General features: G+C 36.2%; 1 protein-coding gene across 1 annotated transcript in view; it reads left to right on the plus strand.

The window, feature by feature from the left end:
• The window catches only part of FIG4 (FIG4 phosphoinositide 5-phosphatase), a 77,277-nt gene that overhangs the window by 43,237 nt on the left and 8,842 nt on the right, over positions 1-25,198 (plus strand). The window contains exons 16-22 of the mRNA XM_074862267.1: positions 930-1,068; positions 4,572-4,630; positions 5,222-5,369; positions 6,231-6,314; positions 9,744-9,939; positions 13,093-13,175; positions 17,517-17,606. Coding sequence (XP_074718368.1) covers positions 930-1,068; positions 4,572-4,630; positions 5,222-5,369; positions 6,231-6,314; positions 9,744-9,939; positions 13,093-13,175; positions 17,517-17,606 — 799 coding nt within the window. The remainder of the gene's footprint in view (positions 1-929; positions 1,069-4,571; positions 4,631-5,221; positions 5,370-6,230; positions 6,315-9,743; positions 9,940-13,092; positions 13,176-17,516; positions 17,607-25,198) is intronic.

Here is a 25,198-nt window from a genome sequence, read left to right on the forward strand (position 1 = left end):
TGAAGGAGTAACACTACTGAGCTATTCCTTCCTTGTCTGATTACCGAAGTGCAAACAAGAGTGGAGACAAGAGCTTTCCACGTGCTAATTCCTCAGGGCACAAATAGAGCTCAATTCTCCACATATCCCCCCGTATCTGAAGATGCTTTGTGTGTAAGTCTTCCTCTGCCCCTATGACTCTGCTTGCAAAGCTGTCTTTATCACAGTTCACCATCCCCAACCCCTCATCTGATTCCAACTTTTCTTCATCTCTGTTGTAACTCACCCTATCTGCAGCTAGGTAGCAAGAGAGATTTTAAAGATGTAAGTGAACAGCAGTGTTTCTTGTCATGCTTCATCTACAGTGGTATGTAACTACCGGATTTTAGCACTTGCTTAGTTTGGTGAAGAGAAATTCATTATTTAAACCAACAGGAAAAAAGTCCAAATTATTAAAGGGTGTTTGTGAATTTTAATCATTTTACTATGTTTTGGCTAGAAAAATGCAAAGAATTCATAATTTGTGTATTGTATGGATACTGTACAATTTCATTAAATCATTCTTCTGTTATTTAGACTGCAGTAAATTCATCATAATACGTCAGGCTCCCCGAAACATGCATAAATACATGCACATGCTTCATGCAAACACATATATGCAGAGGTGGGAGATGGAGCTGCAAAGCCTCTAAGCAGAGCTTCTGCCCCGGCTCCTGCGAGAGAAGCCAAGGAAAGAGGCAGTGCTGGTACCAGCTCCACGTGCACTTCAGTGTGGCAGAAGGTCAGGTCTAAATGAAGTTTGATCATGGTGGTTGAAGCCCAGAGGTCCCTGTAGAAGTCAGAGGACATACACACTCTGTCTGTGAGGATCTAACAACAAACAAGCAAATGTCTGAATGGGCTTGAGCTCTGCAATGTTCCTGGTGTTAAGTGTACCTCTTGTCTAACAGATGCAGACAGGCAAGATTCTATCAATCTCTTTCTGGGAGTATTCAAGCCTACAGAAGGAAAACCTCATCTCTGGGAACTTCCCACTGATTTTTATTTGCATCACAAGAACACCCTCAGTCTCTCACAGACAAGGCGAAGGTACTTTGCTATTCTGTTTTTGTTTGGTATTGCTCTAATAAATTTAAAACAATACATGTTGTTAACCAAATAATTTGTTCAGCCTATCAAAACCTTGCTTACTGGTTTTTAAGGTTTTATGAAAACTTATTAAAAAAAAAAAAAAGCTTCAAAAAATTACCAAAACTGTTGGCTGTTGATGTTTTGAAGGATTTGCTTTAGTATGTTGTTTTCCTGTGGTACTGAAAAAACTTTCCATTTTATATGAAATTTGATCCTCCATTGTGAAATGCTTCACTCTTTTATTGAAGTACAGTTACCACTGTCTCATTAAGCAATATACAGGTGTATTTTTGATGGTCAGATTTATTAGGTCATTGTAGATTAGATTAGGTGATGAGGATAACATTTGTTTATTATTTTTGTGTAACACACTTAGTCTGCTGCTGTGCATACCAAGAAGCCCGTGGTTTTCTACCTTCCTTTCAGCCATGTCTAGCCTGTTTTGAAGACTATTTTTCTTCATTTGTATTCCATTGTAGTTGCACGGTATTACACAGAAGTAATAGAGCTAAAGCGTAAAAATTTTAAAGTAATTTTAGAGTGCTTCACAATGTGCAATGATTTTGTTAAGGATTATAAATACAGTGTGTAAAAAAACAAAAACAAACAAAAAAACCCCCAACAAACAAACAAAAAACAAAACAAAAAAACCACAACCCAACAAAAAAACCCCACAAACTAAAACACCAAAAAACAAAACAAAAACCCCCAAATAGAAACCTTAAAACTTACATTTTAATGATAAGGACAGTACTAGACATGGTAACTAAATCATCTCTTTTAAGAATTTTTCAGTTTATATCTGTGTTCATTCTGTGAATCTTAAAGTTCTGTATCACAAAGGGTAGATGTGAAGATCTGCATTTAGATTTTTGACTGGAGAAAGTTGCAAGTATTCAAATACTGTGTTCAATCCCTGTTGGATGCTTATTCCATTAACCCATTGTGGCAGCTGGCATGTGATATGATTGTTTCTAAATTTTAATCCTTTTGTCTTCTGAGCCTTCTCTTGATGCTAGCTCATAACAGTTATACAAGCAAGTGCTATTTCGGGCACACATGAAACATGCTACATTAATTTTATTGCCTACTTGTTTTGAACATTATTGTATGTCAAAAATTAATTCAGCTGATATATCACAAATATATGAATGTCTTAGTCTCCCTTTTGTCTGTAACTGTTAAACAACTGTCTCTTATTTGTCACAGATACTGTTCTCAGATGAGAGGGAACATTTTAAAAAAAATTGTTGGTATTCTTCATTTACTTGTTAATTAGTTTTACCTTTCATTCTGGCCAGAATATCTTCTGAGCACTTATATACAACCAAGGTGTTTTCTCATGAGAACAAAATGACACCTCCATGTAATAAGTTGGTGAAAAAAGCTCTTCCACGTAATTTTTTGTTTCTACCAAACTACTGGGACAAGTTCTTCAAATAACTTCTTCCTGCCTCTGTGCAGTGCCTTTTTTGGATTCCTTGAGCACAGCAGCAAAGGAAATAATGAAAACTCATAATGAAATCAAGGATATAGGAAGAGAAGGAAGATGTTGTTGCGTGTCATTGAAACTTCTTTTGACTGTCTGTGCTTTTCCTATATTGTATTTGCCTTTCACAGAATCATCTAAGTTGGAAAGGACCTTGAAGATCATCTAGTCCAGCCATTAACCTAACACTGACAGTTCCCAACTACACCATATCCCCAAGTGCTATGTCAACCCACCTCTTGAACACCTCCAGGGATGGGGACTCCACCACTGCCCTGGGCAGCCCATTCCAAAGCCTAACTACCCGTTCTGTGAAGAAATACTTCCTAATATCCAGTCTAAACCTTCCCTGGCACAACTTGAGGCCATTACCTCTTGTCTTATTGCTTATTACTTGGTTAAAGAGACTCATCCCCAGCTCTCTGCAACCTCCTTTCAGGTAGTTGTAGAGGGCGTTGAGGTCTCCCCTCAGCCTCCTCTTCTCCAGACTAAACAACCCCAGTTCCCTCAGACGCCCCTTGTACGACATGTGCTCCAGACCCTTCACCAGCTTCATTGCCCTTCTCTGGACACGCTCAAGTAATTCAATGTCCTTTTTGTAGTGAGGGGCCCAAAACTGAACACAGTCATCGAGGTGTGGCCTCACCAGTGCTGAGTACAGGGGTAAGATCACTTCCCTGTCCCTGCTGGCCACGCTATTTCTGATACAAGCCAGGATGCCATTGGCCTTCTTGGCCACCTGGGCACACTGCTGGCTCATCAGGCTTTCCATCAGAAAGAAGAGATTTCATAATGAGTTTCATATATTACTTTTATATAATGTGTGATTCACATGAAAGGACAGTGAATATGGAAAGGAGGCTTTCTGTTGTCACATTACTTACTTATGCAAGCACCAAAACTGGGTATGTCTACATAGTTTCTGAAGGCACTGGAAAAAAGGGCTTGCTAGCATGGCCTGATACAGTACTTCAGGAAGAGACGGGACCATCAGGCATAACTCATTCCTTCTTGTCTAGGACATACGTGGTTCTTGGAATTGGAGTGTGTTGCCCTGCCTGTTCTGCATTGTTTAAGTCCCACTATCAAGTCAGTACACCTATTGATTTTTCTCCAGGTGGCTACATTGACATGAGTAGGAGATAACCACATTAATACTCTGATTACAGCCCTTATGGTATTGTGAATACACACATATTTGAAATAAAAATCAAGGAAGATAAACATCTTTTCATCCCAAGTAACGAAATAGAAGAAACTGTCAGAATAATTTAGAGAATAAATTATATTTGAGAAGAGAAAATAAGAATATGTAAACATGAATGAAAGATAAAACATGCTTTATTTTATCAATGTTGCTTGACTGACTGTTGTTTTTCAGAAATCCTGAATAAGCTTGCATCAGGACCTGGTTTTTGCTGTTAGCTATGCCAACAGTTCTCAGGCTTAGGGCAGCTGTCACATCAAAATGTGTAGAAGTCAGCTGCTTTGACAATTTTATTATCATTGACCTCCATTTCTTCAGACCCTTCTCCTAAATTTTAGGATATGAATACCAAGTGGTGGGTGGGGATTGATGGGTTGATGCGGTTTTTTTTCCTCAAAAGACCAGAACAAGAGAAATCCATAGATACCTTCTATATGTACTAAGACCTTAATTTTCAGTGCTATAGAAGTAGACATCTGAAATGCATTTTGTTTAATGGAACAAAACCACTCCTCTCTCCATACCTTTATTGAGCTTCATGTGTTTAAATTTCATGGCCTGAGAGCAAAGTAGTAAGATAGGGGCCTGTTGAAATCCTCCATCCAAGGATAGTTCTTTTCTTTCTTCTGTGCTTGAATTACAAAAAAATGTTTACTAAAGTGACACTGTGTGGTTGGGTAACTGTTATGTGCGAACATTTAGACCATTTAGACTGGATACAAGATCAAATCTTCTGTACCAATTGTGTGTCTTTTTCCTGTATAGCTATACTTACTGGTGGACCACAGGTGTGCTGAAACATTTACCCCTTCCTTTTGATGAAGGTAGGAACTATGTTTGCTCCGTGCCTTACAGAGTGTCTTGAAAAAGAAGTTTTAATCACAAATGCTTTTTAACTGGTTTAGATCCTAAATCTGAAAACAATGTTTTCATAATGATTGCTAATACTTTCTCCCACTCCTCCTCAATGAGCTGATTTTTCAACTGCAGGACGCATGAGATACCTAATTGCCTAAAACTTGACCTTCATATGTGTCAGGGCTCACTTCATTTTTTTCTATTTTTTTTTTTCTTGCTTGTTATCATATGTTTATAGTCTGTGCTAGTGGTTACATTCCTGTTGCAGATGACAGGGTGTAGCTAGTGTGTCTTATTTCTCTGGGATACTGTAGAGCATGTTTTATTAGGAACTGTCGTCATGAAGGGAAATCAAATTATGGTGGTTGATAATGCATATTTATTAAAGCTGTGCTGTGCTTCATCTTCTTCATATCATATTTTCTTGTCTTAGAGGGGATATGGCTGTAGAAAAATGCCTGGTAGGGTGGCTAGATAAGCAGGCTACTGTTTATGTTGATTTTCGCAAAGTCAGTAGTTGTTAGTAAAAAGATTATTTTTTTTTTTCTCCCCCCCAGTGACATGTGCTGAAAACAGACGCAAGTTGACAGTGAAGAAATTCCACAAGTATGAAGAGGAAATTGACATCCACAATGAATTTTTTCGGCCATATGAGTTGAGCAGTTTTGATGAGACCTTCTGCTTGGCAATGACCAATTCTACACGGTATATTGGGATGTTTGGTGACTATAAATCCTTAACAGGAAACTGATTTGGTGTGAATTAAATGTATATTTGATTTATTTGGTTAAATCTGTGTAACAGGATACGTTTTGTGGGGTGTTTGGTTTTTTGTTGTTTTAAGATTCAAATTTAGCAAACTTTCTAGAAACTAAATCACAACACTGAAATCAAAATGCTACTCTAATAAAATTCTGTTAAGATAGCATTTAAATTTCCAATTATTTTCCATTATGGGATACCAAATGTTTGGGCACTTGAAGGCTGAGAATTGAGCTTTTCTCTGTGGACTCAGATCACAGAGACTACCTTCAAAGCAATTGTTTTCTAATTGTTCTGCTCTCATTTTACGATTGTTTTCTTCAGTTCATGAGGTTTTCACAGCTGGCCAGATAGGGGTTTTTTTTTGTTTGTTTGGGGTTTTTTTGTTGGCAGCAGTCAGCTGGATATTCTAAGCATAATCTTAATCACACTTTAGCTAAAGACTTCCAGGCAGATTACATTTTGTGTGCCTTTTTGACCAATTTGAGTGTTGGCAGCATTTTGAAAACAGTGTAGCTGAGTTACAGGACTTCAGCACAGGAATGGAGCACATTGCTCTAGCTGCCTTGGCAAGTAGTAATGTTTCCAGCTGTTTTATGTGACTAAATAATACAACTGAAAGCTTTTTAAATACCTAGGGGGTTTATATTTACATGACTTTAACTTGTAATAGAACTTGATATTTCTTTTTATATTTTTTTTTTAAATTCAAAGGTAGATGTTAGAGGTGGTTTTTCCAGAAAATTTAAAAATGTTATGTGTTGAACTTTGCTCATAAACAGTTTTTCCTTTCTATTTTGGCAGCGATTTTATGCCTAAGAATGTGGGAATTGATCCAAGTCCATTTACTGTTCGTAAACCTGATGAAACTGGAAAATCAGTGTTGGGGTAAGTCTGAAATATGAAACTTTGTTCTGGTTTAATAGTAGTGAAATTGTAATGCAAATATATAAACTGTGTGTGTCTGTGTAGCATATTCTCTGTTACATGGGAAATAAAATATCATTGATGTTATACTGTAGAATTTACACTTTGAAAATCATATCTAATTGGAGATTTTTTCTTTGACCCTGGGAATTCCTTATTCAGACTTGTTTAATCTTTTCTGTTTTCTTGTGCTCCTCTAAGTGAAACCCATGAGATAATTTTATCTAGAATAAAGATATAGAGGTTGTTAAAATTTGATCATCTTTCATACTAGTGGCAACTGTATTCTCTTGGAGATGACAGGAATGCATATATTATTATTGTCTTTTTAAAAAAAAAAAAATTTGGATAAATATATCCTGAAACAGCAATAAATGCCAATTTCAGCATAGTTTTTGACAAAAAATGTTATTAAAAATATTTATGCATCAAATTACATAAAACAATTCAGCAACAGTTATTGGGACAAATGAATGTTTCATTTAGCTGCTTTCGTATCCTGGACTTGGTTTGTTACTTTATTTATTCCACTGTTGTGTTTGATCTACTGTATCACACAAGGACTATGGGAACTCTTCCTGAACCAATTAATTCTTTCTTTGATGCCTCATATTAAGGAAACCTTTTGTCAGTAATGACTAAATGTGTGCTGTCACAACATTGTAAGTTCCTCTGAAAACTTGCTGTTCTGTTAAAAGCTGTAAAATTTGACTGTCTCATAAATAACATCTGTTGTGCCTTGACCCTGAAGGACTCACTGTAAATAAATGTTGAGAGTAGATTATTCTTATTACTTGTAGAACCTGATTTCATGCTACTGACGTTCCCTGGGAATAATCAGGAAGACTGTTCCACGGTTATACAGTTTATCTGTGTTAAGCATTGTGAGTTTGTGGGTACTTCTGAGGATAAGCTTTATTCTTCCGCTTTGGCATAATGTCAGATTTTGGACTAACTGATTTCTCTCCAGCTATTCCATTGAATACTTGACCATTATACATTTTTCTCAGACACTTTGCTTCCAGCTCTCCACTGTGATTTTTAGGGATTGTTACGAGATAAGAGTCAGCTGTATCAAAGCCATGTTCCAGGACTCCCTGCTCATAAGGCTTCCCATGCATTGGCTGTGTAGTGGGGTAAAAGGTGGCTTTGATCTTTCACCTTACCCATATTTAGCCACTGGTAGAGGTGGTATCTTTGCCTTGCACGTATGTCATCATCTTTAGATCTATTGTGACATTTTTGGAGTATATGGTGATCTGTTTTCATCTGTAAGTGTTCTGGTCCCCTAGGACAATTAGATCTTCGCCTTCTGAGTATGTGTTGGGAGTGGGGATATCATTCTTACCACTGTTTGTCTACTTGCTCCATTCTTAGCGTTCAGAAAGGACTGCTTTTCTTGTGACCTTCACCTCATTTAGAAAAGTAGTGAAGATAACCTTAATTTTCTCTACAAAGAATGCAGTATGTCTTCATAATAACTTCCTGTAAATTTCAATCTAAGGAGATGTCAGATGCTGATGAGTCAGAAATTAAACTTACCTGTGGTGTTTTTTCTGCTAAGGCATCTGTTCCAGCTGTAACAATTCTTCTGATACATTAATGTTCTTAGGGGTAGGGTATGCTCTTGGATCAAGAACCTTTGGGAGGACTCTCCTACATGTTTATATGTGTTTCTAAAGCATATAAAGTTTAGCTAATTCACTACAGGGATAAACTGCTGTATGAGGTTTGACTGCAAATGGCAGAACTCTCTGTGACAGTCGTGGTGTGCTCCACTAGAGCTCAAGTGAGACTCGTGACCTCTGTGCCTTTGCTGATGAGAACACTAGAGTTGCAACTCAAAATAGCATTTGCATCAAACTGCATGCTCTTGTCAAAGCCTCTTAGCATGCTGCTGTCTTTCTTTAGGGCCTTCCTTTAGAGTAAGTCACTGTCGTGGTTTAATTCCAGCTGGCAACTAAGCACCACACAGCTGCTTGCTCACTCCCCGCCCCAGTGGGATGGGGGAGAAAATTGGAAGAGTGAAAATAAGAAAACTTGTGGGTTGAGATAAGAACAGTTTAAAAATTGAAATAAAATAATAATAATGATTTGTAATGAAAAGGAAAATAACAAAAAGAGGGAGAAATAAAACCCAAGAAAAACAAGTGATGCAGTTGGAAAACAGTTGCCCACCACCAACTTGAACGATGCCCAGCCTGTTCTTGAGCAGTGGCCTCCAGCCAGCTTTCCCCCTAGTTTATATGCTGAACATAATGCCATATGCTACAGCATATCCCTTTGATGAGTTGAGGTCAGCTGTTCTGGCTGTGTCCCCTCACAGCTTCTTGTGCACCCCCAGCCTCCTCGCTGGCAGGGCAGCATGAGAAGCTGAAAAGTCCTTGACTTAGTGTAAGCACTGCTCAGCAACAACTGAAACATCAGTGTCTTAGCAACATTATTCTTGTCCTAAATCCAAATCACAGCACTATACCAGCTACTAGGAAGAAAATTAACTCTATCCCAGCTGAAACCAGGACAGTCATGCAATGTCAGCGTATATATGGACAGTCACCCCAGCAAGGAGGAGATGTTGCTTCTCTGTTTCCAGAACTGATTTGTCTATAAACTTTCTCATTACCTGCCTTCCAGTCCCTCTTCCTCCAGAGTCCTTGAAAGATTGTGACAGTGAGAGGAAAGTGCAGCCACATACCCTTCTATGGCCAATAGAAAGGATGTAGAGGACGTAAGGGTTGTACAATTTCTGGATAAAGTAATGTATACCTTTCAGAGCTTGTACAGTTAAACCCCGTGTTAGCCTACTAAAATATAGATGCTGTATCTTGAAAAATTCTTACAAATAAGGCACCTCTCTATATTGACTAGAATTTCTAGAGTGAGAAATACATGCTGCATAAAGAAATATGGCTGATTAAAGAGCTAAATTGAGGGGAGAGGTATGGAAAATGGAGGGAAAAAAAGTGACATGATTAAGATTTTTTGGGCCCAAGGTTGAGAAAGCTAGTGGAGTGGATAATGTCATTAATCAGAAGGTGAAACTTTTTCCCAGATCAAAGCCAAAGATGTTATGCCTCAATGAATTTTTATTCCTTTTTATTCATTCAGTCTGTGGAAGGGATTTAAGTAAAGAATCAGAGAATTGGTGGAGAAAAGCTGACATAATCCTTTGAGCTGTCTTTAAATGCTCTGGACTAAGAACAGATTGAAGAAAAGTAAATCAATTGGGGGATTCAAAAGATGAGCAACAGGTTGCTTCAGAGCATAAAACTCATTTCCCACAGTAAGATTGTAACCAAAATTAGGAATTTTAAATACTTGTTAATATCTCACTGATTTCATAAATACACAGTCACTGATTTAATAAATACACACTGTCTTTCATAATAGGAACAAAAGTAATAGAGAAGAAACGGTGCTGCAGCGCAAAACAGCTGCTAGTGCTCCTCCACCCCCAAGTGAGGAAGCAGTGTCAAGTAGTTCTGAAGACGATTCTGGGACAGACAAAGAAGATGAAGGTGCTGTTTCTCAACGTTCAACTCCAGTAAAGGTGACTGATACAGGAGAGAGTACAAAAATCACAGAGGTAAGAAATTATTGTGGTAGGCAAGAAGGCTAAACATGGACTTAGAATTCACTTCACCTTAAAAAAAAAAGGTAAATGTTATAGAACAGTTAGAAGTAAAGCACTGAGAAATTAAGTGAAAAAGGTCTTCAGTGTAATTTCTTTGTGTAGATATTAGCACAACTGCCTATAAAACTTTGGTATTATTCTTGTCGTGTAATAGTGAACCAAAACAGAAAATAACATTTTTCAAAAAATGAAAATTACGGTTGGAAACCTATGGCATTTGAAATGTACTCAGTCAGGTGTAGCCCGTTACATAAACCATAAAAATATATCAATGTTAATGTGTTAATTCAGAGCAGTAGTGCAGTTCTGATCATTGTCCTTTACCATGCTCTGGCTCATATCATGAGGTGGTCTTGGAGCGTGCAAGTGGGATTCCTGTTTGGATGAAACTAAGCTGGGAGATGCTTCTCCAGGAATGTACCTGATCTCCCTACCCAATCAACATTTATTCTGTGGGAGCTGATCTGGAGCAAACCTCCCGAAAGACATGTAGTATGGGTCCGAGATCCTGAGCACCACCTCTTTCAATTACAAATCTATTCCTTTTTAATTATGCTGGTTGGTCAAGCAGATATAAATGTAAATCTGCATAATGTTCAATAATGTTCAATCTGTCTAAATTTCAACCTGACTTATGTGAAGATTTTTAAATTGCTATTTCATAATTATATGGTCTGACATTTAAAGAAAAAAAAAAAGGAAATTAAACTAACTCAAAAAATATGCATGATAATGTTGTCACATTGGTCCTACGGTATTACTACTACCAAGGTTGAAGATAATGACAGGGTAATAGTGAACTCGTGTATGCACAGTCATATGTCAATTGTGGGCTATTAATGTTTTTTTGCTGACATAACTCCAGTTCTGTTGGAATCCCTTGGGTGCTAATTTAGTGGAAATACTAATTTGAATGAAGTATTATGAAAGTCTCTATTTTATTAATACATGTAACATTTCTTCAAATGCTTTCTTGTAGATATCCATTTTGGGTACCACTGAAAATGACTTAGCAAAAGGATATGCTAGTGCAGACTACAAATTTTGAAAATACTTAGGGGGGGGGGGTGTTTTGTTTGGTTTTTTTTCAAGTCATGGCTAATCTAAATGGTTAGTGTTGTGCTTGTACACATCATCACTTTTAAAGAAACTTCAGTATTTATGACCTTAGTCAGTATAAATTGTATAGGCAACAGAGAGCAAAACTGCCTTTTTTTCTGCTACAATTCAAATTTTCATTCCATTCAGTCTTTAGCCTAGGGTTGTGTGTTCTCACATCATGGATTTTCAGTCTTGTATACAACACTGTCTTCTTCCTAACCTTAATGAAGCATTTTCAGTAAAACTATGAATTCATGTGGTATTAATTTTGGACAATTTGGATAAATTGTTATGCCAATATAATTGCATTTATTGCTGTTTATGCAAGATATTTTATCTGTAATAGAGTACCTGTTTCAGCAAGTCAGATTGTTCCTAGATTTTTTCTTTAACAACAGAAATCCAACCTGATTTTTTTTTAGATTTTTAGATACTTAAATGAAAGATGCATGTAAACACAAAATATTATTTAAGATAGTATTGAATTTTAATGGCTCTACAATTGGGTGAGCTATTCTGATTCTTTTAGTAATGCACATGAAGAAATATTTTCCATTTTATTAGCACCTTTTAATGAGTTTTACTCATAATTTGTGGTGTTATTTTGTGTCATTGCTTATTAAAATTGCAGTGCTGAAAAGGATTACCTATTCAATTTTGCTGAATTGCTATGTTAGCAGTAAACTTGGGTTATCGTTAATGTCTGCCTGCCTGTTGTAAATTTGTTTATTCTTTTCAAAAGTACAAAGCTGTTCTTAGATACATTATTTTTGAGGGCATGATGTTTATGGAAACTTTCTGTTCAGAAACCAAACATAAAAATTAGTGTGTATTTTCTAGAACTGGTAAACCGTAGAAATGTTTCGGATACTTTTTTCTTTTTTTCTCAAGTTAAACTTAACTTTAATAAGAAACTTTAATGAAGAATGCACTGCTTATGAAGAAAGCCTAAGCTTACAAATACTACATTTTATGTTTCCGTTAGCTAAGCTGACAACTTATTAGCACTCTAACCAGTGTCAGTCTGCACTCTACTGTTTTCTCATTTGCAAAATGGATTGTGCATACTATTGTTCAAAAGTACTAGAAGTTTGGGTGAAAAACAGTAGTATGGGGTATTTTTGGGTGTAAAAGAGTTTATATTTGTAAGCTTATATTTTTAGGTGCATTCTTGAGTAAATACAGTTATTCCAGAATGATTGGATGTTTGGTGAGGGATTTGAATTTTGGTATTTCTTACATCAGCAACTGTAGAGTAGAGAAAAATTGTATCATTATGGGGTGGGGGAACCCAAAAAGCTAGTTCTTTTCTATTCACATCTCACAAGTTAATAATAAAATGCTTTTATGCTTCTGGTCAGGACATATCTTTCCAAAGGCGGTCTTTGACTTTGTATCTTTCTGAACTAAAAGAAAACTATTTTTATAGTTGACTTGCAGCCACGTGTGTCTTGTCAGTGAACCCCCTCAGTTTAACACTGAATCATTAGCCATAATGAAATACTGCATGTGCATTCGCTCCCTGTTATAGTTGACTGACATGATTGTGTAATATATAAAATAAAAATAGTTTTGTTCAACCTGAAGTTTGTAATTACTTCAGAATTGACAGCAGGAAATGTGAAAGCAAATGTGGGAGCATGTTCTGAATGAATATGATTTATTCTATATTAAATTTCAATACAGAACAGGATTTAATGCCTACATCATTATATGTACTATAAATATAACTTATTCTCCTAAAATGTTGTTTTATCTCATGTTATCTTTCAAGAATCCTTTCCTTGTTGAACAAATATCTTAAAGAGTATTTTTAATAAATTATTTTTATTTAAAAAAATCATGCACTAGCTAATATTACTATGTATATGAGAAGCTTGTTTGGTTTTGGCTGCACTTTTGAAATTCTTTTCAGGTTTAGAAAGAATTCCTTGCTTGGAAGCAAAAGTTTCTTGGGATGTTGTTACAGTATCCTCAGTCTGAATCTTTCTTCTTATGTTCCAGACTGTAGTGCAGTCAACAAAAGATGTGTATGGAGTCAATCTTTCAGATGTTCCTTCAGAAGATGATCTCACAATATACGCTAGGTGAGATAAATTTCCAGTGATAATCAGTAAAAGATAATTGGAGCTAGTTAAATACAGCTTGTCAAAGTGCTGCCTTTGCTTAAACTTATTTAAGTTATAAATCTTAAAGATATTTGGATATATATACACTATTCTGTTTTTACAATTAAACTTTTTTCAGATATCTGTGTCAACTCTGACTTCAGTGGAAGCTATGCAGATGTCTCTGAATGCAAAATTTTGAACTTAAATAGAATGAAAGATGCTTCAATAGAAGTATTTGTCACTTTAGAGTCATAGAAATTAATAAACAAATGCCATATTAGGAGGGGTTCCATGGTTCTAAGCTATGTAGTCTGTGATTTTTTGCATTTCTCAAATGTTGAATTAAGCTAATTCAAATCAGTCATAAATGAAATAGCCTCTTCTATAAAAATGCATACGGAACAGCAGAAGTCTTTTTTAACATAATGTCTTACACATAGAGATATGTGTTACCTTTTACGCAAATTTGAGTATTTAAATTTAATAGTTGTGGGACTTTTGATGTTCAAGGCAAGTTATTTTTCTGAATAATATTCAGAAAACAAGTTGTTTTGTTGAAACAACTTGGCCTTTTGAGCTTGAAATAAAAAATTGTGGATTTTATAGGGAGACCTTGAGACCGTTACTAAAATCTGGTATAGACTATGAGGAGAAAAGTTGAGAAAAGCGGTCAGAATAACACACTGTAGAAGCACGATATCTAAGTGACAAATATTTGTACTGCAGGTTTCAGGTGAGAGAGAAGTCAGTTTGGCCCTTGCCATTATTGGAGTTTCATGAAATAACAACATGCAAATAGACATGGTGTGTGGGTTTACGTGTGTGTGTGTGTATATATATATATATATATGCACAGCGGTAGGCGTTGTGTGTGTAATAATGTGCTCTTCCACACTGCGTTTTAAACAGCATCATACTGCCACTTGTTCTTAATAAATGGTTTTGTGAATTCAAACCATACATATGGAAATGAGTAAGATACAGCATAGTGCAAGACAAAATACAGCTCCTTAGGTGGTCCAGCAAGTTCCCACTCAGTTCCTGCACTTTGAGGTAAACTGCTACGATGTCAGGCAGCGTGGCTGCCCAGCACCTGTAGGCTCTCAAGAGCTGGGAGCTGCTGTCTTACTGTGAGCAGTTGGAGGCAAGAGTTGGTGGGCAAGCATCAAGGTATCACCTCCCAGCTCCAACTACACACAAACTTCTGCTTTTATTCAAGGCTAACCTGGACTTTTATCCCCTGCAAGACAGTTGTCACCACTCCTGCAGGAGCCCTGAACTGTCAGCTCCCCAAAAGCAGTAAATTAATGGTACGCTTCTCCAACAAAAGGCACTGACTCCCATTGTATCAGGAATGTTGTTTCTGAATTGCCATAGCCCCATATGGAGCGCTGACTATGTGTTGCCATTGTTAAAATTGTTATAAACTTACATTGTTGTTCTCAAATTCTCTCCTCGATGTCACAGAGTAACACTGAAGATGAAAAGAAACTGGTTAAAATATTTTTTTCTTAAATGAGAAATTACTTTGAACCTTTTGATTTTTTTTTTTTTTAACTCAAACCAAAATTGGACTAGAATAATTTCAGTTATAGATGAACTAGAACTGAACCAAAAAGTTACTTATTGTGTTCCCTGGTGGAGGAGATTCTTTTCTGAACTGCAGTCTTTTTCCTTGAAAGCTAGTCAGAATAATGGGAATTAAGTACTGGAGATCAGTTGGAGAAATTTAGATCCAAATTGGAGACCCTCTTAGTTACTAAAGGCTTGTAACACTGTTGCCAAGAGAGCAATTGCTTATGCGAGACACCAGGAGTCCAAATCAATTACATTTGCGTAATAAACAATGTCTCAAACACCTGCTTAGAATGTAGAATTAACAGAGTTTGAGAAAAGGGGTGTAAGAAAACTACGTGTCATCTCAGAAAAACACTGTATGTATATTGAAGTGAATATCTGTGAGGCATGCATTGAAATGGGCTTGTGTGCATTTGGTTTTATTTTCTAATGTGTAATAGCAGTGATTACCTTGCTATATTTGAAACTTTTTCAATTTGTGAGAAAAGTTTTAATTTGCTATGGTGTCTTCTCGTTTGGCAATATGTGATGGTTAATCCTGACTTAGTTCATTAATCCTCTCAAAGCTGTTTTTTTCTTTTTATTTAAAAGTCTTTTTCAGCTAATTTTTTCTTTAGGGGTAGCTACCTCTCTTGCACTCTTTAGTCCTTTGGAATTTCCGTTTCTATCTATTTCCTACATGCTGAGTAATTTGAAGATAGTACACTTAATTAGGGTTGAGGAGGATGTTTCCCATTAGCTCTGAAATTTTTAACTTCACCAACACCTCTAACTTTGGTACTTTATTTTAACCACTAGAAAATGGATGCCAATTTAACAATTACCAAATAGTTATTGTTGTTTTGCAAATGGCCCAGTGCGAGCTGGTGCCTACTATGAGTCACTTGTGTGGATGAACAGTGCTGTGATAACATCCAGAATTGCAGCTACTTCCCATTTTATCATTTTTCAGGATGGACTAACATTCAGTCTGTTGTTACAGTAGCACTATAAACTCCATGGGGGCTTTGAAGCTCCCTATTGATATCCTTTTCAAGACAAAAAGAGCTTGCATTTATTTAATTTCCCTCAAGTAATGCAGGCTTTAAAAATATAACAATTGCAAACTCCTTACCTCTTTTAGCTAACATGACATAGTGCTATTTATGGTCTGATGTGATGTGGAAAGTATAGATTTTACTGACATCCTTTATTACAATGTACATCATCTGAGAATAGCAGCAATTTATTTCACAGTATGATTACAGTTCTCACTTCAAGTCCTTTTCTATTATTGTAATAAGGGAAATGGAGATGTAAGTTCCTGACTCTACTTGACATCGTTGGACATGTTAGGTATTTTTTCTTTATTAGCATAAGGGACTTGCAGATTTAAAGTACCTGAGGTTAAGTTACTTTACATTAACTGATCTATATTAAGTCTAATAAAAGACTTAATGTAAAGTAATTTGAATCTGTTCAGCCCATTTTCACTGATGGCTGGGATAACTTGTGTTAATTCTCATCAAAATAGAAATCACAGAGGCACAGATTGGTTGAGTTTGGAAGGGACAGGAGGTTCCTCAAATAATTTGAGGATGTATACTGCAGATCAGCTGTGTGTGGTATCTTACTGATGTCTGGTAACTTGCTCGTATTAATTTAGGCTTTATTTGTTTTGGAATATTGAATAATTTGAAGCAGCTAATTCCAATACTTACACCTTTAGTTTGCCTTTATTTGTTTTTAAGCTTGTTTCAATAGCAAGCTTCTGCACTAGAAGATCTTAATTATCTTTATTTCCACTTATAATTATTTAGAAATGTAAGTATTTCTGCCTTCAGCATCCAAAGTGATGTCACATGTTTCTGAGGCTTTTATTTCTACAGTATAGATGTCCAATTGCTTTTGCACTGTTAATTGTCCCCTGTTAAAATGTTGTAAATATTTCTGAAATAGACCAATAAGACTATTTTTAAGCTAAATGGAAGCTAACTATTAAGAAAAACCCTCCACCTCAGAAAATTAAAATATTAAATCACAACTAACATTTACTTCTGTTTTCAGTAGCACAGATGTGTTGGAGAGTGAACAAATTGAGTTTGAGTGCAAGATAACTACATATACATATATTTGAAATCCTCTGACTTTTCCTCTTAGACTGAGTGAATAAGATTAGTGATTAACTAATTTTTTTAAATTTTGGTCCAAGTCATTGCCAAGAAAAAAAGCCATAGCAGTATTTTTTATCTTCTGTGTCTTCCAACAAGTATTTGGAGATGGGAGAATTCTCCCAAAAGGTTGTGCTTGTAAATAAGTGACCTGGGCTAACAGTATTTCAGCTGACTAAACTAGATTGAATTTGGCTGAGGACTGACTTAAATCTGAAACTTGAGAGACTTTCTGTCTCTTCTGTTGACTTTCCCATAGGCTATTCATCTGACTGATTGCTTTGGAAAAGACATAGGAAGCTGACTGTAGCAGGCTGCCTGTTTCGTAGGAGCAGAGGCCTGTGTCTAATCCCATGACATACTAGGTGACATCTAGTCAAGCTAAAAGAAGCTACTGAGTTCTCACATGCACCCCCTGCAAAGTTTTAAAAATATCTCGTTTACCAGAGACCTAGTAGTTCATGATCAGTGACTTACATAACATGACTTAAAGGCTTATTCTTTTGGTGTAATTTTCTTTCATTTGCTGAATTTTGGGGGATAGTTCTTTTACTTTCTTTTGATTTATTCTGTCTACTGCTTTTCCCAGGTTTGTTCAGCTGGGACAGAGTCAGCATAAACAAGACAAGAACAGCCAGCAATTTTGCTCAAAACACCACTTGGATAGGGTTATAAATTTGTAAGTACTCTTTTTCTTTTTCGCTGTAGCCTATTTTTTATTTCTTTTTTCATTAGACCTGAAAAATCAGGTAAATTTGATATTAAATTGTTTGAGAGTCATACTTCTGTTGCTTTTACTACATAAGGGGATTCAATGCATAGCATGAAGAATTGGTTCATACTTCTCCCTTGTAACTTAAAAAAAAGTGCATTGGTTTGCGGGGGCGGGGAGTGTTGTTGGGTTTTTTTAGTTTTTGTATTGCTAAGATTTTTGTATTCAAAATTCTTAGCAGTCGTGAGTTATCACAACACAAAGTGCTGAAGCTGCTGACTTTAAAAGGCAATTTCTTCTTGCTGAGATGGCTTTTGAAAGAGGTAGTTTGAAAGGGATTGGTTGACCTGCGTGTTTATCATTAAAAAAACATTCAAAGTTGCAACCCAGTCTTTAGTGTGCAGTTATCCGAATTTATTTGTTCTGAGGAGGCTACGAGTGCCCTGTACTTATTTTAGTGGACATTTGAGAAGTCTTGAAAGGTCAAATGGAATATTTTTATATTTTTATTTTTCTGGTGAGTGGCCAGGTGCTGGAGAGAGTAGGGTTAAGTGGGAATTGATTCCTGCTTTGATTTGTGCACTCGATCCCCATCTGTGTCACTGAAGTCAGAGGGTCTGTACTATCAGTATGCAAAGTGTTTTAACTGAAGAAGAGAGCATCTTGAATCTTGCATAGATGCTATTTTAACAATTAGTCTGCTACATTTTCCTCAGAAGTATCTCCTTGGGTTTTTTTGGTTGTCTGCTTTTCATTACATACTGGTTCTGTGCATTGTCAGATACTTTGAGCCCATGAGCCACTTTTTTTAAACAGTTCATTTGTTACAATAGATACATTTTGCATCTTGTTTCAAACAGTTGTAAGGGAAGATCAAGCTCCAAGTGCTTTTTGCCAGTGAAACACTTAGAATCACAGAATCATTCAGGTTGGAAAAGACCCTTGGGATCATCGAGTCCAACCATCAGCCCTACTCTACAAAGTTCTCCCCTACACCATATCCCCCAGCATCTCATCTAAACGACCCTTAAACACATCCAGGGATGGTGACTCCACCACCTTCCTGGGCAGCCTATTCCACTGTCTGACCACTCTTTCTGTGAAAAATTTTTTGAATACTTTAATCCCAGAAGGTTAGTATGGGAGCCATATTCAACAAAGCCAATTGTGGTGGGATGGTAGGAGGATTGTTCTCCAGAGATATCTGCCATGTGGAATAACTTTGATGTATTCTGTTGTGAATAGAGTGACTTTCCATTACTATGAAAAATAACAAAATTGCAACAGGTGTACATGTTTAATTTCAACTGAAATAAGGAATTTAATTGTACGTGATCATGGATTGATTATTGCTGTTCAAGAATGACCTTTAGTGATAGGCCAGATCGTTTGAATCTTTTCTTAGTACTAGTATAAAAAAGGGTCATGATATTATCCAAATATAATGTTATTGAAGAGGTCTTGGAATTTAGGTGATCAATTCCTAACTTCCCAGTTGACATCTTCCCGTACTGTAGGCAGCTTAAAGTTTCACCAAGGCAGGTTTTTATTTACTTTTGTCTCTGGGGTACAAGATCTCTTACCCAACAGCAGGGCCACTCCATAGAACTGCAGACCTTTACTGCAATCCATTGATTTACAGAAGACTCAGCTTTGCTTCCCGCAATAATTCTAGACCATTCCCTCTATGCTGATGAAGTGGGGGAACCTTGAGCATAGCACTTACCCAAGCAGGGATAGGGACTGGGGGTGTCTCAGTGGGGCTGAGGGAGCAGGATAACATGAAACAGGTTTAATGTTGTGTATGAGACAATACTGCCTAATATCAGTGCTTAATCATTTGGTATTAAATACATTTGAAGTGATGATGCCACTGTGCGTGGTTCATCATTAATAATCTTACACTTTGTAGGTGAATGTACCTGTAGTTTTATAATAAAATATATCCAATGGGTATTAAAATAGCAAGTTAGGTTGGTAAACTGTAAAACTGTTTCTAAAAATGAAGGCACAACCCTGAATGTTTTGAAGGGAAATGGTTATTAGGAAGTAATTTTATAATAATAGGAAGAAAGACAATTCCTTTTGTGCAATTGCAAAATCTCCCAGCATGTTTGACACTGTAGGAGATAATTCCTTTCTTGCCCCCTTAAAATAGAGTAAATTATTCCCCATGCTATGCTTCTGTAAAATGAACACGTTAAAGAGCGTCTATACATAATTCTGGTAGTCAGATGTCTATACACATAATTCTTGGGTAGTCAGATGTTCATTTTTCTCCTTTCCCAAGTGTAATTTCCATGTGTTTCCAAACAGTGAAAGTGTAAAAGTCATAGAGCACACAAATCTGTGCCTTGTGTCACTCCTCCTCTTGAAGTCAAGTAGATCATCTTTCTTTGCCAGTTCTACCAAACATTCTCTTCTGTGCAGATCTGAGAGGAAACAGGGTATCTTATAGTCAGTAAGTTTTTTTTCTGAAAGTGTATCTTTATACAGCCTAAAAATTTTCTTCAGCTATTTTTCTGCAACTTTAAAAAAACATTTAAATATTGTTTGGACAGTGACAGATTGTTCTTTCAAGAAAAGTCATAAATGTAACCAGTCTTTAAAGGCATGTTGTTCAATTCTAAAACAAAGAAGCTTTCTCTTACTGAGTTTGAATTGCTGTTCTGAGTCAGGAATTTCCTTGGAGAATACTAAATTTTTAGAGATAAAATAGTTTGAACATAGTATACTTGAGATTAGGTCAAGAGAGAGGGTTTTCAGTAATAGTAGTTGAGGCACATCTTGCACTTGTTGGACTGTTATATTTCCTTGTTGCCCAAGAAGTACTCGAAGAAGTTGAAAAATTATGCTAACTTGTATTAATTTGATGTTTGATGCATTTTAAATTGAAAAAAATCTGGCAAATTTGATTCTGTGGTAGTTCCTTCTAGATACAAATGCAATTAAACCCCAGTCCTTTTCATAGTAAAATGAAGTACTCAGTCTAAAACTTTGGTTTCTCATCAGCAGTCAGATACAATTTAGTCTTAGGTTAGTTGCTGTTGTTTCCACACTTTTCAAGAAAATCTTTTTTTTAATATCCTTTTTAGATCTTAAAAAAAAACAGAACAACCTTACAACCTTAAACCTGTGGCCATTTTTATCAAATACGTAAAGCCAATAAAAAAAGAAATATTTGTTATTTTTACAAGGTCACTTCAGAGATATTTATGAACTTGAATATGCATTGTAGAAATACTGAAGAGAAGCTTTTGGCTTAAATTTAGAAACTGTAAGTATAGATTAGAAGCAAAAAATGGATACTTGAACAGGGTCTACAGTGATGCAGTGAAATAATACTGAAAATGAGTGCATAATGTGAAAGGATATTGAAGCTTCTCTCTTTGTTCAGAGAAATTCCATGCAGGGAAAAAGGGTAGAATTTTAGTTAGAGCTAAACAGAGCTGGACTACTTTTAGCACCATCTACTATCATGTATGTGAAGAGAGACTTTGAGTACTGTAGTATAATTACTGTTGGCTGACACAGTGCACCTGTTCTAGTTCCCTCGTACTCATTGCAGTGTGGTATAAATAATACTGTAGAAAAATATACTCAGTCACCTTCCAAATGTACTTCTTACATCTAGGAGTACGAGAAATTTGATTCCCTCAAAAACAGGGTATTGAGTGTTTTGATTCACTGCAGCACTTCTGGAGAAGAGTGTTGTGCCTGTGTCCATTGTGGCCTATGCAATATAGCAACAATGTTTGTGCACCAGCTTTGATTCTTCCGTAGGTACCTACTCCCCTGCTCAGTTTTGTGGGGCACTGGTAATGCTCAAGCAGGATAACACTTTAGTGAGTGATATCTGTATGGTCCAGGGCTATCTTCTCCTTAACTACTTGAAAAATACACCCTGCCTTCAGAGATATATAGTCCATGTTTTCAGAAGTTCCCTTGATATTAAATGTGTAATCTTTTTTGTTTTTCTTAAATCAAGACTATCTAGATTCTGCTTGTCATCCAAGTATTAATCAAATATGACTCAAATTGAGTAGCAACTGTCTACAAGTTAGCAGCTAACTATGTACAGGTAGTATATGGGCTTTTTTACTGTTTGTTTCTTTGTATATGCACAATATATACGTTATTTTCTCACCAAGATAAAAGCAATGAAGCGAATTTCAGTGAACAGTAGAGCACTATATTTTCCTGTTTGTTAATTAAATGCTCTACTGGGTTTTTTTTCCATCTATAATACCACTTTAAAATATAAAAGTAAAAATAGAGCAATTTCAATAGTGTCTTACAACCCTAGTTACTTTTGAAAGCTGTTGCCTCAGTTTAGAGCAATTCTTTTGTTCATTCAGTACTTCCATGTGACTTTGTTAGTATAAGGTCTATGTCTTGGAGGATTAGATAAAAAATAGCTTTATATTTGTAAACATGACATTATCACTGCTTTATAACTCTGCTAAAGAAAAGGTTGGTATTGAACTTGTCATCTTTCTGTGTATTCACATCCTAGGAGTTCTTGGGGGTTCCTTATGTTGTTGAAAGGCAGAAGTAAATGAATAAAAGATGTTTAGAGTGTTAAGTATATTTATTTTTTACACTAAGCCCGTGCAAAATATTAAATAGTTTCTTGACACTGCTGTGGAAACAGTGAATCAAGAGGTGTTCATAATTAGTCAACAAGCAACTTTGGAAATTACATGTTATGTTGGATTCTCAAGCGTATTGATAGTTTCACACTACAATGCTCTCTTGCATGCTCTGCTTCAAATGTACACCCCAGTATCTTGCTTCACACCAGAAAGTTAGATAATCTTTGATGAAGGCATTTATTCACAAAATGAGAATTGTTACGAATATTCCTGGAAATTATAGGTGAAGAAATTGTTTATATTCTGTCATCTGTTTACACTAAGCTTAAATCACAAAGTTGCCTTATCTAGTTGCTGTCTTCTGATGAGGTGGCGGTTGGGGTTTCCTTTTTTTAAAAAAACCCACAAATATTTTCTGCACTTCAATAGAGCACTTCCTTGCTAGACAACCCTTTGTCAGAGCAGCATCTAGTCTTCAGCAGAGTGGGGTTTTTTGAAATCCTTTTTATCCTCCCCTTTGAAATCTCCCAGAAGGGTCTGAATAGATACTGTGTTTTTACCTACAACTCTTATTTCTTCCTTTTCTTGGAACAAGATAGCTCTGCCTCTTAATTAAAACAGGCACTGCTTCAGCTCCTTGGAGATGTAAATATCTGTGTTAAATTGGGAGTAATCTACCTTCCTTCCTTCCTTAACTAAAAACTCTGCCTCTGATGGATGAAATTCTTTCTTGTTTGGTGATTATTTGGTGGATTCATTTTACTTCAGGATGTCCTGCACTGGATCTCATATTCTTTAACAGCTATATATTAAGAAGCATATGTGATCTAAACCTCTGTATACGTCTAACTAAAAGTACGTAGCTCACTATTAGCTCTTGATTTGGAGCAGAGATGAGGATAATTAACCACTCTGGGTTAACTGATCCGATAACTGTAATTTCTCTTACTCTTTTGACTCACATATATACACTGTTCTGGTATTCTAAAAATAGCTTTAAGGATTAGTATTGCTCACTTAATTTGAATCTTTCCTCTTTCTGATTCTCAGCATTTCAAACAGAGCACTGCTGTGATTCTCCAGCATTTATTGCCTGTGAGAATTCTCTTGAAATTTACTGGTCAGGCTTAGAAATTACCTGGATTTTGTCTTCTGTCTGAAGATGAAAGATTGTCCTTCACTGGGATTCTGAATGGCTGTACCACTGTCTATGTGCTTGCCAAATGGCTTGACTAAGCTGATGGTTACTGAGAGTATCTTCATTTTATATTCTGGGGGAAGTGGTTTTAAAGTAATTATGGGCACCTTCCCTGAAAGTACTTGATACTTCGTGTTGGTTAGAAAAGACAAGAGAGTATCAGGAATCAACACCACATAAAAGGAAAAATTCTGTCATTTTTGGGCTTGAATGCTCTGTTCATTTCTAGTCACACATCTCAAAAAGAATACTACTGGGAACGGTCTGGGGGAAAGCAATAGTACGATAGAGTTGTAGGACTCTCCAGAAAAGAGCTGGCTGGAAACTGAAGGAAATAAGTCCATGTTGTGATGGTTTATGAAATGCTCTACTGAAGTTTGACAGGTGAAATGGTTTGGTATGATGATTTAAGTCATAGCATGACTGCATTTGATGAGAGAGGTTAACACAATAGCTGAGCCAATTCTAACAGCTCATTGCCACCAAAAGGGGGAGGTCCTGCTCTTTCTCTCCTTCCTTATCACCTACTTTTTCAGTTACTTGTGCAAGCTTTGCTACTTGTTACAGTGCTCCATAAATCAGCTCATCAGTCTGCAGCAAACTAATTTAGCAAAAAAGGCAAATAGTTTCCTGGTAGATTAATGAGATTATTTAGACCAGTGAAGGTCCCAGTTACCATCAGGGCCAGCACAGAAGAGACAGAGCCACAGGGTCAAATGCAGCAGAACTATGTGGCTGGTGGCAATTTGTTAGATTGGCTCAGTTATCTTCTGTAACACCCTTATGACAGATCAGGGAGCAGAACATGAGCTTTTTCCAGAGATCTGGGGAAAGTGGTTTGAACTCCTTGTGATTCAGAGCCCATACATGGGTATGTAGGAAGAATTATATTTTCCCATTCATCTGTTCTGTCAATATTGAGCTCTGAGCTTTTCAGGTGAAAAAACTCATGTGCCTAGCATTTTTGGTAGAGTTGTCAACTGAGATGCTGAATATTATTTTAACAATAAAGCTGTTAGTATTTATCTGCCTCATACTGATTTAGATAGTAATTTTCATTTATTGGTGTGTGTTTCAAACTTAACAAAAATACATTTTTAATATCTGAATGTTCACACTTGACCTCTGGGTCCTCCATATTTCCTCCCTATCTACACCGAATGCTGAATAAAAATCTACATGTCAAATCTCATACCGTCCATTGATACAAAAAAAAGCCTGCAACAGTGGCATGCATACCTTCAGAATGATAGATGAATTGTGATGAAAATTAGCTATTGTTTTTCAAAACACAAGGGCTTTTTTTAACCTGAAAAAATACCTTGAAATATAAAACAATAGTTCAGTATAATTCTGACTTGACAGGGACCTTGTTGTTAGTGCAACACACACAAAGATTTAGTTTGTCTGTATCTGCTGTCCACGTGGTTTAGCATTTCTGTATGTCGTGTATTAAAAAGATAATGCAGTAGTCTCACAAGTAGAAAAAAAAAACATTTTGAGTTTTATAACTGGTCTTAGATTATTGTTTTTTAATGTGTCAAAATACATTCTGTTCTATTATTAAATTTGCCTTTTCCAAATTTTAAATAAAGAACTGTTATATCTTTTAGTACAGTGATCACTGTTAAAATGCTTTAGAAGTTCTGTGGCTTGAAGCTTGGGGTTTTTTTTTATTTTATTCTGGAGTTAGTGGGCTGATGTTTCTCACTTTTGCCTGTGAAGTCTCATTTTGATCCTAATGTCAGCAGCATTGAAATCATATC

This window comes from Strix uralensis, chromosome 3 (assembly GCF_047716275.1).
Source record: "Strix uralensis isolate ZFMK-TIS-50842 chromosome 3, bStrUra1, whole genome shotgun sequence".
Taxonomy (NCBI): domain Eukaryota; kingdom Metazoa; phylum Chordata; class Aves; order Strigiformes; family Strigidae; genus Strix; species Strix uralensis.